Genomic DNA, 17874 nt, shown 5'->3' on the forward strand with positions numbered 1-17874 from the left:
GGGACAAGAGTTCTCGTTTTATAAAACTTGAGCTCTCCCCATCAACAATCTTCATTTTGACCAATTAAAATGACAAAGATAAAAGTGGAAAAAAAAATTGAATTATGCTAACCAAAACTGAACACTACGGGATGGGAAGGAGAGGAATGCCTTGCCCTGATTCTAGGAAGCCGCTACCTAGAAAACCAGAATCAGATGTCTCCCCCCCCTTAGCAGCCTCTAGAATTTCTACAGGGGGAGGAATATCACTCAGAGCACAGCTATGTACTGGAGCCCAAAGAATATTCACATTACATTTACTTAAAAGTGATGCTGGGACTTCCCTGGTGGCGCAGTGGTTAAGAACCCTCCTGCCAATGCAGGGGACACAGGATCGAGCCCTGGTCTGGGAAGATCCCACATGCTGCGGAGCAACTAAGCTCGTGTACCACAACTACTGAGCCCCCATGCTACAACTACTGAAGCCCATGCACCTAGAGCCCATGCTCTGCAATAAGAGAAGCTACTGCAGTGAGAAGCCCGCGCACCACAACAAAGAGTAGCCCCTGCTCACCTCAACTAGAGAAAGCCCGTGTGCAGCAACAAAGAGCCAACACAGCCAAAAATAAATAAACAAACAAACAAATAAATAAATAAATTAGACTACAATTCTGCAGCCTGTGGAAGGAAAACCACATTCACAGAAAGACAGACAAAATGAAAAGGCAGAGGACTTTGTACCAGATGAAGGAACAAGATAAAACCCCAGAAAAACAACTAAATGAAGTGGAGATAGGCAACCTTCCAGAAAAAGAATTCAGAATAATGATAGTGAAGATGATCCAGGACCTCGGAAAAAGAACAGAGGCAAAGATCGAGAAGACGCAAGATATGCTTAACAAAGACCTAGAAAAATTAAAGAACAAACACCTAGAAGAATTAAATAACAAACAGACATGAACAATACAATAACTGAAATGAAAAATACACTAGAAGGAATCAATAGCAGAATAACTGAGGCAGAAGAACGGATAAGTGACCTGGAAGACAGAATGGTGGAATTCACTGCCGTGGAACAGAATAAAGAAAAAGGAATGAAAAGAAATGAAGACAGCCTAAGAGACCTCTGGGACAATATTAAACACAACAACATTCGCATTATAGGGGTCCCAGAAGGAGAAGAAAGAGAGAAAGGACCCAAGGAAATATTTGAAGAGATTATAGTCGAAAACTTCCCTAACATGGGAAGGGAAATAGCCACCCAAGTCCAGGAAGTGCAGAGAATCCCAGGCAGGATAAACCCAAGGAGAAACACGCCGAGACACATAGTAATCAAACTGACAAAGATTAAAGACAAAGAAAAATTACTGACAGCAACAAGGGAAAAATGACAAATAACATACAAGGGAACTCCCATAAGGTTAACAGCTGATTTCTCAGCAGAAACTCTATAAGAAAGAAGGGAGTGGCACAATATATTTAAAGTGATGAAAGGGAAGAACCTACAACCAAGATTACTCTACCCGGCAAGGATCTCTTTCAGATTCGATGGAGAAATCAAAAGCTTTACAGACAAGCAAAAGCCAGAGAATTCAGCACTGCCAGGCCAGCTCTATAACAAATGCTAAAGGAACTTCTCTAAGTGGGAAACACAAGAGAAGAAAAGAACCTACAGAAACAAACCCATAACAATTAAGAAAATGGTAATAGGAACATACATATCGATAATTACCTAAAACGTGAATGGATTAAATGCTCCAACCAAAAGACACAGGCTTGCTGAATGGATACAGAAACAAGACCCATATATATGCTGTCTACAAGAGACCCACTTCAGACCTAGAGACACATACAGACTGAAAGTGAGGGGATGGAAAAAGATATTCCATGCAAATGGAAGTCAAAAGAAAGCTGGAGTAGCAATACTCATATCAGATAATATAGACTTTAAAATAAAGAATGCTACAAGAGACAAGGAAGGACACTACATAATGATCAAGGGATCAATCCAAGAAGAAGATATAACAATTATAAATATATACGTACCCAACATAGGAGCACCTCAATACATAAGGCAAATGCTAACAGCTATAAAAGAGGAAATCGACAGTAACACAACAATAGTGGGGGACTTTACACCTCGCTTACACCAATGGACAGATCACCCAGAAAATTAATAAGGAAACACAAGCTTTAAATGACACAATAGACCAGATAGATTTAATTGATATTTATAGGACATTCCATCCAAAAACAGCAGATTACACTTTCTTCTCAAGTGCACACGGAACATTCTCCAGGATAGATCACATCTTGGGTCACAAATCAAGCCTCAGTAAATTTAAGAAAACTGAAATCATATCGAGCATCTTTCCTGACCACAATGCTATGAGATTAGAAATCAATTACAGGGGAAAAAATGTAAAAAACACAAACACATGGAGGCTAAATAATACATTACTAAATAACCAAGAGATCACTGAAGAAATCAAAGAGGAAATCAAAAAATACCTAGAGACAAATGACAATGAAAATACGATGATCCAAAACCTATGGGATGCAGCAAAAGCAGTTCTAAGAGGGCAGTTTATAGCAATACAAGCCTACCTCAAGAAACAAGAAAAATCTCAGATAAACAATCTAAACTTACACCTAAAAGAAGTAGAGATAGAAGAACAAACAAAGCCCAAAGTTAGTAGAAGGAAAGAAATCATACAGATCAGAGAAGAAATAAATGAAACAAAGAAAACAATAGCAAAGATCAATAAAACTAAAAGCTGGTTCTTTGAGAAGATAAATAAAATTGATAAACCTTTAGCCAGACTCATCACGAAAAAGGGGGAGAGGACACAAATCAATAAAATTAGAAATGAAAAAGGAGAAGTTACAACAGACATTTCAGGAATACAAAGCATCCTAAGAGACTACTACAAGCAACACTATGCCAATAAAATGGACAGCCTGGAAGAAATGGACAAATTCTTAGAAAGGTATAACCTTCCAAGACTGGACCAGGAAGAAATAGAAAATATGAACAGACTAATCACAAGTAACGAAATTGAAATTGTGATTAAAAATCTTCCAACAAACAAAAGTCCAGGAACAGATGGCTTCACAGGGGAATTCTCTCAAACATTTAGAGAAGAGCTAACACCCATCCTTCTCAAACTCTTCCAAAAAATTGCAGAGGAGACTTCGCTGGTGGCACAGTGGTTAAAAATCTGCCTGCCAATGCAGGGGACACAGGTTCGAGCCTTGGTCCGGGAAGATCCCACATGCCATGGAGCAACTAAGCCCGTGTGCCACAACTGCCGAGCCTGTGCTCTACAGTCCGCGAGCCACAAGTACTGAAGCCCGTGTGCCTAGAGCCCACGCACTGCAACAAGAGAAGCCACCGCAACAAAAAGACCACTCACCACAACGAAGAATAGCCCCTGCTCACCGCAACTAGAGAAAGCGTGCACGCAGCAATGAAGACCCAATGTAGCCAAATTAAAAAACAAAAAAAAATTGCAGAGGAAGGAACACTCCTAAACTCATTCTATGAGGCCACCATCACCCTCATACCAAAACCAGACAAAGATAGTACAAAAAAAGAAAATTACAGACCCATATCACTGATGAACATAGATGCAAAAATCCTCAACAAAGTACTAGCAAACAGAATCCAACAACAAATTAAAGGATCATACACCATGATCAAGTGGGATTTATCCCAGGGATGCAAGGATTCTTTAATATACGCAAATCAATCAATGTGATACACCATATTAATAAATTGAAGGATAAAAACCATATGATCATCTCAATAGATGCAGAAAAAATGTTTGACAAAATTCAACACCCATTTATGACAAAAACTCTCCAGAAAGTGGGCATAGAGGGAACCTACCTCAACATAATAAAGGCCACATACGACAAACCCACAGCAAACATTGTTCTCAATGGTGAAAAACTGAAAGCATTTCCTCTAACATCAGGAACACGACAAGGATGTCCACTCTCACCAGTATTATTCAACACAGTTTTGGAAGTCCTAGCCATGGCAATCAGAGAAGAAAAAGAGGAATACAAATTGGAAAAGAAGAAGTAAAACTGTCACTGTTTGCAGATGACATGATACTACACATAGAGAATCCTAAAGATGCCACCAGAAAACTACCAGAGCTAATCAATGAATTTGGTAAAGTTGCAGGATACAAAATTAATGCACAGAAATCTCTTGCATTCCTACACACTAACAACAAAAGATTAGAAAGAGAAATTAATGAAACAATCCCATTCACCACTGCAACAAAAAAAATAAAATACCTAGGAATAAACCTACCTAAGGAGGTAAAAGACCTGTACTCAGAAAACTATAAGACACTGATGAAAGAAATCAAAGATGACAGAAACAGATGGAGAGATATACCATGTTCTTGGATTGGAAGAATCAATATTGTGAAAATGACTCTACTACCCAAAGCAATCTACAGATTCAATGCAACCCCTATCAAATTACCAGTGGCATTTTTTACAGAACTAGAACAAAAAATCTTAAAATTTGTATGGAGACACAAAAGACCCCGAATAGCCAAAGCAGTCTTGAGAGAAAAAAAACAGAGCTGGAGGAACCAGACTCCCTGACTTCGGACTATACTACAAAGCTACAGTAATCAAGACAATATGGTACTGGCACAAAAACAGAAATATAGATCAATGGAACAGGATAGAAAGCCCAGAGATAAACCCACGCACCTACAGTCAACTAATCTATGAGAAAGGAGGCAAGGATATATAATGGAGAAAAGACAGTCCCTTCAATAAGTGGTGCTGGGAAAACTGGACAGCTACATGTAAAAGAATGAAATTAGAACACTCCCTAACACCATACACAAAAATAAACTCAAAATGGATTAGAGACCTAAATGTAAGACCAGACACTACAAAACTCTTAGAGGAAAACATAGGAAGAACACTCTTTGACATAAATCACCGCAAGATCTTTTTTGATCCACCTCCTAGAGTAATGGAAATAAAAACAAAAATAAACAAATGGGACCTAATGAAACTTAAAAGCTTTTGCAAAGCAAAAGAAACTACAAACAAGACAAAAAGACAACCCTCAGAATGGGAGAAAATATTTGCAAACGAATCAATGGACAAAGGATTAATCTCCAAAATATATAAACAGCTCATGCAGCTCAATATCAAAAAAACAAACAACCCAATCCAAAAATGGGCAGAAGACCTAAATAGACATTTCTCCAAAGAAGATGTACAGATGGCCAAGAAGCACATGAAAAGCTGCTCAACATCACTAATGATTAGAGAAATGCAAATCAAAACTACAATGAGGTATCACCTCACACCAGTCAGAATGGCCATCATCAAAAAATCTAGAAACAATAAATGCTGGAGAGGGTGTGGAGAAAAGGGAACCCTCTTACACTGTTGGTGGGAATGTAAATTGATACAGCCACTATGGAGAACAGTATGGAGGTTCATTAAAAAACTAAAATTAGAATTACCATAACCCAGCAATCCCACTACTGGGCATATACCCAGAGAAAACCATAATTCAAAAAGACACATGTGTCATGAAGAACATAGGGGTAAGACGGGAATAAAGACACAGGCCTATTACAGAATGGATTTGAGGATATGGGGAGGGGGAAGGGTAAGCTGTGACAAAGTGAGAGAGTGGCATGGACATATATGCACTGTCAAACGTAAAATAGATAGCTAGTGGGAAGCAGCCGCATAGCACAGGGAGATCAGCTTGGTGGTTTATGACCACCTAGAGGGGTGGGATAGGGAGGGTGAGAGGGAGGGAGACGCAAGAGGGAAGAGATATGGGAACATATGTATATGTATATGTATAACTGATTCACTTTCTTATAAAGCAGAAACTAACACACCATTGTAAAGCAATTATACTCCAATAAAGATGTTAAAAATATATATATTATTTGACCAAATTGCAGGCAAATGCAAAAAAAAAAAAAGACACATGCACCCCAATGTTCATTGCAGCACTATTTACCATAGCCAGGTCATGGAAGCAACCTAAATGCCCATCGACAAACGAATGGATAAAGAAGATGTGGTATATATATATACAATGGAATATTAGCCATAGAAAGGAAAAAAATTGGGTCATTTGGGGGCTTCCCTGGTGGCGCAGTGGTTGAGAATCTGCCTGCTAATCCAGGGGACACGGGTTCGAGTCCTGGTCTGGGAAGATTCCCACATGCCGCGGAGCAACTAGGCCCGTGAGCCACAACTACTGGGCCTGCGCGTCTGGAGTCTGTGCTCCGCAACGAGAGGCCGCGAATAGTGAGAGGCCCGCGCACCGCGATGAAGAGTGGCCCCCGCTTGCCACAACTAGAGAAAGCCCTCGCACAGAAACGAAGACCCAACACAGCAAAAATAAATTAATTAATTAATAAACTCCTACCCCCAACAACAAAAAAAAAGGGGGGCCAAGTTGTATCAGTGGGCAAGTTGTCACTAGAAAAACTGCTGGAATTGAGAAAATCCACATTTGCCATGAATAACTGCTGACTTCACCTGTGGGCAAATACCCATGTGATTCATATTAAGGCCTTACTCACTTCCAGGCCTGTCCATGCTAGAATGCTGTAGCCATCAAAGAATTTCCTAGGGCATGGAATTACAGGCTTCTAATGCCCAAGAGACTCTCAAATCCAAAAGGCTTTGGCCTTTCCTACTGACTCATGCTCCTCTTGGAATCTAGCCAGAGCTTCTCCCGGCCCTTGGAGGTTCTGTCTTTTTCTATGATGTCCAGAGAAAGCCAAGGTGAACCTTCTTTGTGCTTCTCCCACAAAGTGGCTGGGAGGGTCTCAGGATTTTCAGGACTAGGGGAACAGCATGGAAGTAGGGTCAGCATATCGAGGCCAGGCTTTGATCCTCATGGCAGGCCTGGAATCTCACCATGCCTCTCACCCTGTGTCCATTTCCCATCAAGACTGTACTAACAGCTACCTCAGGGTGACGGCTGGTCAAGACTCTGACACACACCCTGTGGTGTTGCCATCTCCTGCCGAACAGAGATGTGGAAGGAGCTCTAGGACTCTGCTGGTTCGGATTCCATGCTAAAGAGTGAAATGGGTGCTAGACTTAGAGTCGGAAGAGCCATTGAGTTCTTGCTTTGCCACTCATAAGCCGTGTGACCTGAATTTTTCTGAGAGCCCCTACTTCATCTGTTAAATGGGAATACTTGCTCCCGCCTTGCCTATCTCACAGGGTTGTTGTGGGGATGAAATGCGATCACACATGCGTGGAAACATTTTATAATCTGTTTAATGCCAGCAAATATAGGAAGCTACTAGGATTTATAGCAGTAGGGATAGAAATAATCTCTAGAAGACACCAATAATGGTCTTGTTTTGGAAGTTTGGCTCTGAAATAGCACTGCAGAGCCAGGACCATGAAGCATTGTCTGGGTACAGTTTTTAGATGCCACAGGTAGGTGGCCAACAGGTAATTACATCTCAAGAAGTATTTATTGAGCATCCACTCTGTACATGCTTGCTTCGAAAGGTAAACTGGGAAGCACTTGTTCACACATGGACTTTTAACATAGATGGCGCCAACCACCATCCACTAGCCACTGAAAGACAGGCATCCTGGCCTGAGGGGCTAAGAGTGCTGAGCCCTCAAAAATGACCATTAAGGATTCACATCGGGCTTCCAGCATCTCCCTGTCTGGTTGGGAAACCAGGCACTAGCAGTGAGAGGCTTTGTCTACATCAGTGGTTCTCATCCAGTGGCAATTCTGCACCATCTCCCCACCCTCAGGGGACAATTGGTAGTGTCTGGAGACATTTTTGGCTGTCACAACTGGGGAGGCGGTGCTACTGGCATCTAGTGGGTAGAGGCCAGGGATGCTGCACGGGACAGCCCCCCAAAACAACAAAGTATCTGGCCCAAAAGGTAATAGTGCCAAGGTTGAGATAAGTCTGTCATCATCTGGTTAATTCCTAAAGTCCTTTTCAAATCTGAACTTAAATGAGATTTGGGTGCTTGGTGTTTTGTTTGTTTTTTGCTAAGTGCAAAAATTTATTGTTTATGGGAATAACTCATTTTTAAGCTAAAAAAATTTTTTTTCAACACACAACATTAAATTTACCACCTTAACCATTTTTAAGTGTACAGTATTGTTAAGCATATTCAGGGACTTCCCTGGCTGTCCATTGTTTAAGAGTCCACGCTTCCACTGTAGAGGGCACACGTTCGATCCCTGGTCAGGGAATTAAGATCCCAAATGCAGCCAAAAAAATAAAGCATATTCACATTGCTGGCAGACAGGTCTCTAATGTATGATCTGGCTTAGACTGACTGCTATTTTTCAACAAATACTTTCTAAGCACTTACCCTGTGCCAGGCTGAATACATGGGGATGTGAAAATGAGAAAGACTCAGTCCCTGCCCTCAGGGAATCGTGCAGAGAAGTGAACATGATGCATGTGGACACAGAATTGACACCACCAGGGAGAGCAGAAGTTGCATGAGCGCAATTGTGACTCATGACAAGATGTTAGGGATGGAAAAGGCCACCGATGGAGGCTATTCAAAAAAAGCTTCCTGGAACAGGGAAAGCACAAGAAGCTGATTGAGTAAGTAGACTCAAGTCAACAGAGAGAAAAGGAAAAGCATTGGCTGCTTGATAAACAGATCAGACTTGGGCTGAATTGGTCAGTTCTTCCCATCACCCAATCAACCTAATCTAATCTACGTTTCTAAATCAGAATTAATGAGTGTGGAGGTGGGGTGAGAGTGGGGATTGGGGGAAGAGGGGGTGGTGGACGATGAGCTTAAAGGAGAGAACGAAACTAATATTTACTGAACATATACCATAGGATACCAGCCTTATTTTATTTATTTATTTTGCGGTACGTGGGACTCTCACTGTTGTGGCCTCTCCCACTGCGGAGCACAGGCTCTGGACATGCAGGCTCAGCGGCCATGGCTCACGGGCCCAGCTGCGCCACGGCATGTGGGATCTTCCCGGACCGGGGTACGAACCCGTGTCCCCTGCATCGGCAGGCGGACTCTCAACCACTGCACCAGCAGGGAAGCCCTACCAGCCTTATTTTAATACTCCACAAGAAATTTCTATTTTACTGATAATTAACTGGTTCCAGGTTACCAAGCTTGTAAATAGGGAAGTAGTTTAAAAATCCAGGACTATCTCCAAAGCTCTTCCTGTTCTGTGATATCATCAATGGTTCCTCCCTTTCCACAACATGCTAATACAAATCATGGAAAAATTCATTCTATGCTTCCTACTTCCAGCATCAGGGCCCACTTAACAAATGCCTCCTTATCCCTAAGGCAACCTGACCTGGCTGTACCAGCTGCTGAGTCAACACCCTATGCAGAATTGTACTCTAAAGAGGCAGCTAAAGAATTTACGCATCTCACAGATGTACGAGCAGACACCTTGAAAATCTATATATACTGAGAAAAGTACACTAACAATTCTGCAGCAACGGAACACCCTCTGGGTAATCGGCCTTCACAATGTGAGGTTGCCCAGAACATCTTAAGGCATAATGTGAAATCCTCTCCCCAGGAGTGACATCACTGGTAATGCTGAAGATATTTAGAGCAGGGAGCAAACCAATGGGGAGACTCATGACCGTGTGGAAGGATGAGGGATGAGATGCAATCGATAAAGCTTTTCAGCTCAGACTTCATTCATTCTATAAATGAAACAGCTTAAAATAGACTTGAGAGATAATTTGGCTTCTTAGAAGTAAAATTTACTGGTGCTTAGCACAGGGCCTAGCACATAACGCTGAATGAGTGTTTGCGAAATGTTAAAATATGGGCCGACCGGATCCTATGACCAGCAGTCCCTACCCCTGAGCCAGGGAGCTGTCTGCACTTTGCCATTCCAGATGTCCAGGGAGAAGAGCTGGTGGGGGCGGTGAGGGTGGGGAGGGCTCTTTTGCAGGCAAGTTCTGGGAGGGGAACAAGGCATGATCCTTCTTGCTCTGTACGCTCAGCTGGGAGTTAAAAATTAGAAGGGATGGACTCCTAACTTTCTGTTGTTTGGAGTGGTTCAGAATATATTCTTGGGATTATTTGCTCATGCCTGCTTTTTTGATAACCCCTCACCCCCCCCCCCAAAATAACAACCAAACAACAAGAGCAACAACAGACATTCCTGAAGCGTTTCTTTGCAGGCAGCTGTGCTGCTGGATTAACCCTCAGAGGAAAGCAGAAAACCTTGGTAGCTGGGCAACTTGAAAGCCTCACCCAGTATGCCCCATACCTCCATGCCACTTCAGTAAGCCGATTTCATTCAGAAAAAGTGATATATATGGTGCTGGCCTCTCTGAGAAGGTCATCTGATCTGGGTACAGGGTGTTTTTGTTGTTGCTGTTTTTCTAAACAGAATGGGCTGTTTGTTTCTGTTTCTTGGAACATATTTTTTTACCTGCTGGGTTTCTATTTTCTTTCCCTAACCTAAGTGTCTCCTGCTACTCACTTATTCTGCATAACTCTGCTCTTTGAGAGAACATATTGCAGCCCTGACAGTAGCAGGCTCAACCAGCTTGCTCCTTGAGCTCCTTGGTTCCTGGCACGAAGCAACAAGATCCCTGGTTCCAGCCGCCCTGAGCTCCATGCTGCGGAGCATTTTGATTAAGCCCAGTGGCTTCAGAGTTCAATGACCTGGATGGGAATCCTGGCTCTGCCACTGTTCAGTTACTTATTCATTCAATGCCATCCTTTCTATCACAGTACTTATTTCATGGGATTAGATGAGAATATCCATAAAGCACTGATCAGGTACTACTAATTGGGTGCATAGTAGTGCTCAGGAAATGGTAGCTACTTATATTATTATTATTACACCGCTGGGTATAGCGTTTCTCTATTCGCTAAGATGTGTTTGTTTTGACAAGTGTCCAAGTTGGCTTCTGTCTCAGAGTTTTTTTTGAGAACAATGACAGTTTTAAACATGTTTTCATCATGAATGAACCAAATGCTAATCCTTCCATGTTTAAAAAAAAAAAATTGAAGTACAAACTCGAGAAGCAATTTTCACACTCCAGCCTCTGGTTAACATCCAATTGACATTTTGGGGATTAGAAAGCTAATACATCAAATTAGAGAGTAAAATGTAAAATTTTCTAAAGTGGTGTAAAAACACACGGGTCTGAAAATCTTTTGGACCTGAAATATTTCCAAATCAGTCCAGTGCCATTTCAGTATGGTTATACCTATAGCCACACTTCTTTGTTGACAAATAGCCTTTAAAAGAAGTTTCCCCCTTAAAATAAAAAAAAAAAAGGATAACTGATTCACTTTGTTATAAAGCAGAAACTAACACACCATTGTAAAGCAATTATACTCCAATAAAGATGTAAAAAAAAAAAAAAGAAGTTTCCCCCCAACATTTCCAGCATCAGACATCCACGGTCTTTCCAGACTCCAGTGTCAGGGTTATGGTCCTGCATGTCCCACTGCCCCACCACGCAATACACACCAGCCTCCCTCCTGCCTCTCTTGGTTACCAATTAGAAACGGGGAATGGCTAAGACCTTTGGTTGTGGAGTCAGACCATCTCAGTAGTCAGTTGTGTGATCCCAGACAAATTACTTCCCAGCTCTGTGACTCAATTTCCCCATGTTTAAAATAGAGTTATAGAGACTTCCCTGGTGGCACTGTGGTTAAGAATCCACCTGCCAATGCAGGGGACATGGGTTCAAGCCCTGGTCCGGGAGGATCCCACGTGCTGCGGAGCAACTAAGCCCGTGCGCCACAACTACTGAGCCTGCACTCCAGAGCCCGTGCGCCTAGAGCCCGTGCTCCGCAACAAGAGAAGCCACCGCAATGAGAAGCCCGCACACCGCAACGAAGAGTAGCCCCCTCTTGCCGCAACTACAGAAAGCCCGCGTGCAGCAACGAAGACTCAATGCAGCCAAAAATAAATAAATAAATTTAAAAAATAGAGTTATAATACGTATTTCCATAGGACTGTAGTCAGGATTAAATAAGGTAATATATGTAAAGAGTTTATAGTACAGGAACTGGCATTTAGTAAGAGCTCAATAAATACTATTTTTTAAACATCTTGTTAGCTGAAAGAGAACGGTCTAATAGCTAGACCTGCATCCAATATTGTTCTGCAGCAAATATACCAAGGTACCCCATAAACACACATTGTGCTAAAAACAAAATGGTCTAACAAATCATGACTCTTTTCTGTAGGCTCTGTAGCTGAACTAGTGCCTTCAGACCTAGATTCTGGGTGCATACCTAAATACATAACTGACATAAAGTGACCTAAACAGCCAGGAACTCTGTGGGCACCTCTACCATGGCTGCAAAGAATGCTGGTCCAGAGAGGAAAGGTGTGCATGTGGGAGAGTTAATGGGAGCGTGGTCTGTGCTGATCACATCCTGCAGTAGCTGAGCCAGCGCACCTCAGGCTCCCCCATAAGTGTTCCCGCAGCTGTACCAGAACGGTACCTTCTTCCACTCCCAGCCGATTGCTCAGTTCTCATTTATACTGGGACACTTCCTCACCTGGAATGCACTAACTGCTCCATCTATAAAAACAAATAAGGACCTCTGCCCAGGATCTAAATGAAAACACCTCTTTTAGGACATGAAAATTAAAAGAGTAGAGAACAATGCTTACAAGCTTGATTCAGGATTCAGACAAGCTCTAGGTTTGAGTCTTCAATACTTGTCAGCTGTGTGACCTTCAACAAGTTGCTTGTCCCTCTGAGCCTCTATTTTCTTATCTGGATGAAGGGCGAGGAAGTGCTTACCACACGGGATTATTGTGAGGGATAAATAAGACAATGTATGTTTGGTAACTGGACAGTGTCTGGCACATAATAAGTGTTTAATAATGACAGCTATTAACAGTAGCTTTGATAGCATCAATTAATGAATTTTGCTGCTCCTTCATACTCTTCTTAGATTTGGGGGAGACTCCACATTCATGGAGAAATCTAAGTTCACCTGTTGCCAACAGGTTTCCTTGGCCAAGTATGTGGAGAGCAATAGCCTGGTTAGATTAGGGCAGAGGTGATGTTAAAAAATTAAAAACAGGTCAACCTCATTTCTAAGTTGATGAAATTATTCCTGGCTTAAAGATTTTCAAGCCAGGTTCCCAAGAGCCCTTCAGATAAATACTTTTTATTACTACAGTCTTCAGAGTTTTGTCCAAGGCTCAATTAAATTCAACAATCATTTGAGTAACTGTTTCATGTCAGGGACTCTGCTGAGCACTGAAGATTCAGAGACGTATACGACACATTTTTTTGCTCAAGGAAATCACAGTTTAGTCATTTTCCGTCTACCTACCAAATCTCCCAGAATTATCTTCTCTACTCCATCTTCCTCCATGTCCTTCAAGATGCTTCTTAATCTAGTTCTGGGTGAGAACTTCTCTCTCTTTGTGTTTCTCACCATTCACCTAACTTTGTCCTCCTGACACAGCTCAACCGTATCATAAATTTTCAATGTTCTCTGTCTAATGTATATAGATCTCATCTCCCCAGTAGGATTATAAATAATTCTAGGGCATGAGTCTTCTATTAGTTCATTTTATATTCTTGTAACACCTGCCATTTTGTTATTCCTACTTTAAATCATCAGTGATGATTGTGAGTGAAATTTTATGAGGTTTTATGAAACATACTTTAACTTATCCCTCTAAGTCAGTTGGATATGAGATAGATTTGGGGCAGTTGCTACTTTCCCATACCTCATGACCTTAGGAAATTTCCTTTCTCTTTTTGCCTTCAAATTCTCTTCCTTCCACAGTGCTGGCAGCGCACACCAGATCACTGAATTCCATGTGAAAAATGCCATTTCTATTTTTGCATTTGGTCTTGAAAAAACTTGAATCACTGTCATCCACTCGGAAACCCCTCTAGAGGACAGGGCAGCTACTCAGCACATTTGTAAATCAACAGCCACACAGGAGGGGAAATGGAAAGGATTTCATCTCCACATCACCCTAAAGGGGAAATGTGTGTCTCAGCTTAAATGGAGATACAATCGTGACTATTAACTGTACAAGGACTCTTGCACTTTGGAAAAATATCCTGATTTCTCTGAAATCACATATTTGGGATCTCTTTTCACCATAGACTACCAGAGTTATTATTCTGGTTGCTATAATACCAATGGGAGCATTGGGACTATTCTTACTGTGAAGTGCTATCCATGAGGCTGTGGACAAATCAGTAGTAGCATTCACCCAACTAAAACTATATCTCTTATACCTGGACACTCCTATTTCTTCATAGTCTTAGACATACGATAAAGAAAGAGACAAAAACAAGCTCAGTATATAGGAGAATATTCTCTACCCTTGAATACCTGCACATATGTAGGGGTGGGTGAACAAGGCTGAGGCAGGAAGGAGATCTGACTGTGCTTGTGTGTATGTGGGTGTGCACTCTGTGGATAAAACAGAACCTTCCCAAAGGGGGGAAAATTCTTAATCCTCTCAGTCAAACGGGTGAAAGAGGTAACAGGCTCTGGGCTATTTACAGACCTTAAATTGGCATGTGCTATACATATTGAGTACTTTGCTGATCTCATTTTTTAGAGCAATTGAAATAAGGGAGAGACAGAAAAGGTAATGAGAGATTCAAATCATGACTATAATTGTTTAAAATAACATTACCTTTCTTAAAACTGTAGATGCCTGGAAAACCTCCCAGAGTCAGAGAATTAGATAAAGTGGGATTCCACTTTGAAAGCAGAGTGGAGATAACATGATGTATGAAGGCTGGCTGTAGAGGTGAAGAGGACTATCTGAATATTGTACTGATTTGATTTGATTTCAAGGGTGTTCTCCAGTGCCACCATTGCTCAGGTGCCAAAATGCCTCTGTGCTACCATGAGGACCATGGGGTTATCCAAGTGCTGTGGGCACCAGGACACTACATGCCTTCAAAAGGAAGTCTGCACAGAAACCTATCTGTCCTGACTGTCCCATGCCCCTTTCTCTGGGAAAAAGACAGCAGAAGAAACTCTCACCCTCTGGAGTGAGGACAGTAATGACCCATTGCCCATCGATCTCTAGGGCCTCTCTGGAAAGAGGAATATGTGTTGTCTCGAGATGGAGCCATATTTGGGACCCCCTGCCCGGTAGAGTACAGTTAGGGGGTTGGAGTGGCCTGCACTGGCACTCTCGGGGACACTCAGGCTGCCCCAGTTTCAAAGCCTCCCAGCCGGACTCCCCATTCCAGTTATTCCCATCTCCCTTTGAGAACCTCACAGGGTCTTCCGTGGATGTTAAGAGACGTGGATGTTACATGGACTCCATTAAGCAACGAGAGAAACTGCCAACTACACATTTACAGAAAAGCAAAATCTGTCTCTTCTTTTCTTCCATAATTTATTTCCTCATCTGTGAAATGGGAATAACAGCCCTATCACATGTGCTTTGCCAAGAGAAAGTGCTGTATAAGGTGTAAAAGCTATAGAAAGGCAAAGCATTCTTATACTGCTATTTGTAGCTATTTTTATTATGACACACCCCCTAGGCCCATAGTCTCATATAATGTAAACAATGAAACAGCGACTAAGTATGTCTCAAAAGCCAGTCCACAGCCTGCTAAGGAGATGGCTGCAGGAAAGCCTGTTAAAAATCTAGGTTCCCCAGCCCTACCTTAAGTCAACTGAAACAGAACCCTCAAGTGTGGAGCCCGGAGACCTATATTTTCAACAAGCTCCCAGGCAACAATGACCATCAGCCAGATGTGTGCCCCTATTTGCTCCATTCCGTGAACATTGGACAGAACTTCTCAGCCGGGTTTGGAGGAAGAGATGTATGACATACAGCACTTCCTATACCTCTCAAACTTGACCAGTGGGAATAGGTTACAGCGCAGGTGAATGACAACTCTTTTCTAAGGGAGCAGGAAGTAGAAATAGTGCTTTACGGGGGGTTGGGGGAATGAGGGGTTAAGGTTCTACAAGAGGACCTCCAGACGGGGAGGAGTGGTCGGTGGGGAAAGGAACTGGACTCACCTACAATGATACCACAAGCACTGACCAATCCAATCTCTTTCTTCAGGGCCACTCCGCCCCCTCCAGAACCAGTCTCGGGGCTGGCCTCCGACTCGCTCCCACCTGGGTGGTTCTTTCCAGTGTTGTTTCGGTGCCTGGCTCCTTTTTCCATGTTTCTCAGTAGGATTTCAACCTCCTAAAGGTATCTCTCTTTCTAATGCATATGGATGTAAATATATTTAGAGAGAAAGCCTTTCAAATGGAGACGTCCTTTTCCGTGATGTGATAAGGACCGCTCCTACCCTCTTAAAAAAAAAAAAAAAAAAAAAGACCCAGGCAGATAAAAGAGAAAAATGAAAATATTCCTACTCTGCCTTGACACTTTCTTGTCACTCGTGCTTACAAACAAGGAAAGTGTTGTTGGGGGCGGCAAGGGGGAGGCATAGATATTTAAATATAAAAATAGAACTGTGCCAGCTACTCCGGCTGGAATTCTCCTGAAAAAGGATGTAGCTCTTCAGAAACTAGGACCTTTCAGCAATGTGTACCAGGCAGTGGCTTATTTCAGATGCTTCAAAGAGGTAGTCCGGATTTCCCTCAGCTCTTCCCCTAAGAAAATAGATTGTCTTTACCTCCCCTTACCCTTTTCTTTTATGATGAGGATAAAAGTAGTTTTCATTAACTGACAGGAAAAAAGGCAATCCTCCGGTACTCTCTTCTCTCCCAGAAACAACGTGGACCCGACCGGTTTGCCCTAGGTCCTGTTTCCACCTGGCGAGGATTGCTTTCCCCTCCCCGTCTCCTGCCTTCCGCTTTCTCCAGATGTCCTCTTCGGTCTCGCTTGTTTTCTTGTCCCTGTTTTCCTTCTTCCGATCTCCGTCCTCACGGCACAGACTGCCCCATCTCCCGTGGTTACAGGAGAGTGGCTCTGGCACAAACGAACGTGTTCCCCTTTTAGCGAGGGGTTTTATGTGCTGAGCTAGCTCCGCCCCCACCTCCTCCGTTCCTATCCATCCTCTGTCTCCTCCTTTCTGTTCAATGTAAATAGCAGCACACAGCCGCCAAAGATCACCGAGAAGATGGATTAACAGATTTCCTTTTGTAATCGATAGGCTCTCTTTTCTCCATCTTTCTCTTTGTAGATAGTGGAAGTATTAAAAATCCTCCCATGTCGACCGTTCCGGGAGAGTTTCATGAGCTGGTATAGCGTTACAGGTCTTTCAGCAGATGTGGGCTTTATAAATAAGGCACCGGTTGTGCAGACACTTTAGTACCATCAGAAATACACTGGCGAATGTATTAAAATATTTATGTCTGGAAGATTTGAGGATACAGGAGAGAAGGCTGTAGGGACATTATCTTCAAGTATCTGAAAATAGGAGGAAATTCAGGGTGGGAGAGGGGAATGGAAAGAATTAAGAATAATGGAAAAGAGGTTCATTTAGTATAATTGTGAGCAGCTGTGAAGAGTAGCGTGGAAACAAAATTACCCGGAAGACGTGGCAGCCTCAGCGTTCGCAGCCTCTTATTTAGTGTTATCTGAAACGAGGGTGGGGGGGGGAAGACCCCCACTCTGGTCCCAGGAAAGAATGACACAAAATCTGGTGGAATGAGGCCTTTCACAGCTTCTAATATTTTTGCATCTATAAATTATTAGAAAGGCAGACTGGAGAGGGGGTGGGGAGTTACAAGCACCTCTCTGATCATGAAGCAGATTGTTTATGTTAAGAGATGACTTATTTCCATACTGATACTGTATCTTGGCTTCTGTGAAGAATTTTACCCAGAAACTACTGCCTTATGTGAGAGCAATGACATCTATTTATAATTGCAAAGTACTCTGAAAAAAACAGCAAGAAGCAATATAGCAGACAACACTGTAAGTCTAAAATG

The 17874-nt window shown here is 42.4% G+C and overlaps 1 protein-coding gene across 1 annotated transcript in view; it reads right to left on the reverse strand.

Moving 5' to 3' along the window:
• The window catches only part of SLC7A8 (solute carrier family 7 member 8), a 56128-nt gene extending 39208 nt beyond the window's left edge, over window positions 1-16920 (reverse strand). Inside the window, exon 1 of the mRNA XM_029239211.1 lies at window positions 16003-16920. Within this exon, the coding sequence (XP_029095044.1) occupies window positions 16003-16153 (151 nt within the window). The 5' untranslated portion in view covers window positions 16154-16920. The remainder of the gene's footprint in view (window positions 1-16002) is intronic.
• Between the last annotated feature and the right edge of the window lie 954 nt (window positions 16921-17874).

The sequence above is a fragment of the Monodon monoceros genome, unplaced genomic scaffold (assembly GCF_005190385.1).
Source record: "Monodon monoceros isolate NGI ecotype Baffin Bay Population unplaced genomic scaffold, NGI_Narwhal_1 Super_Scaffold_21, whole genome shotgun sequence".
Lineage (NCBI taxonomy): Eukaryota > Metazoa > Chordata > Mammalia > Artiodactyla > Monodontidae > Monodon > Monodon monoceros.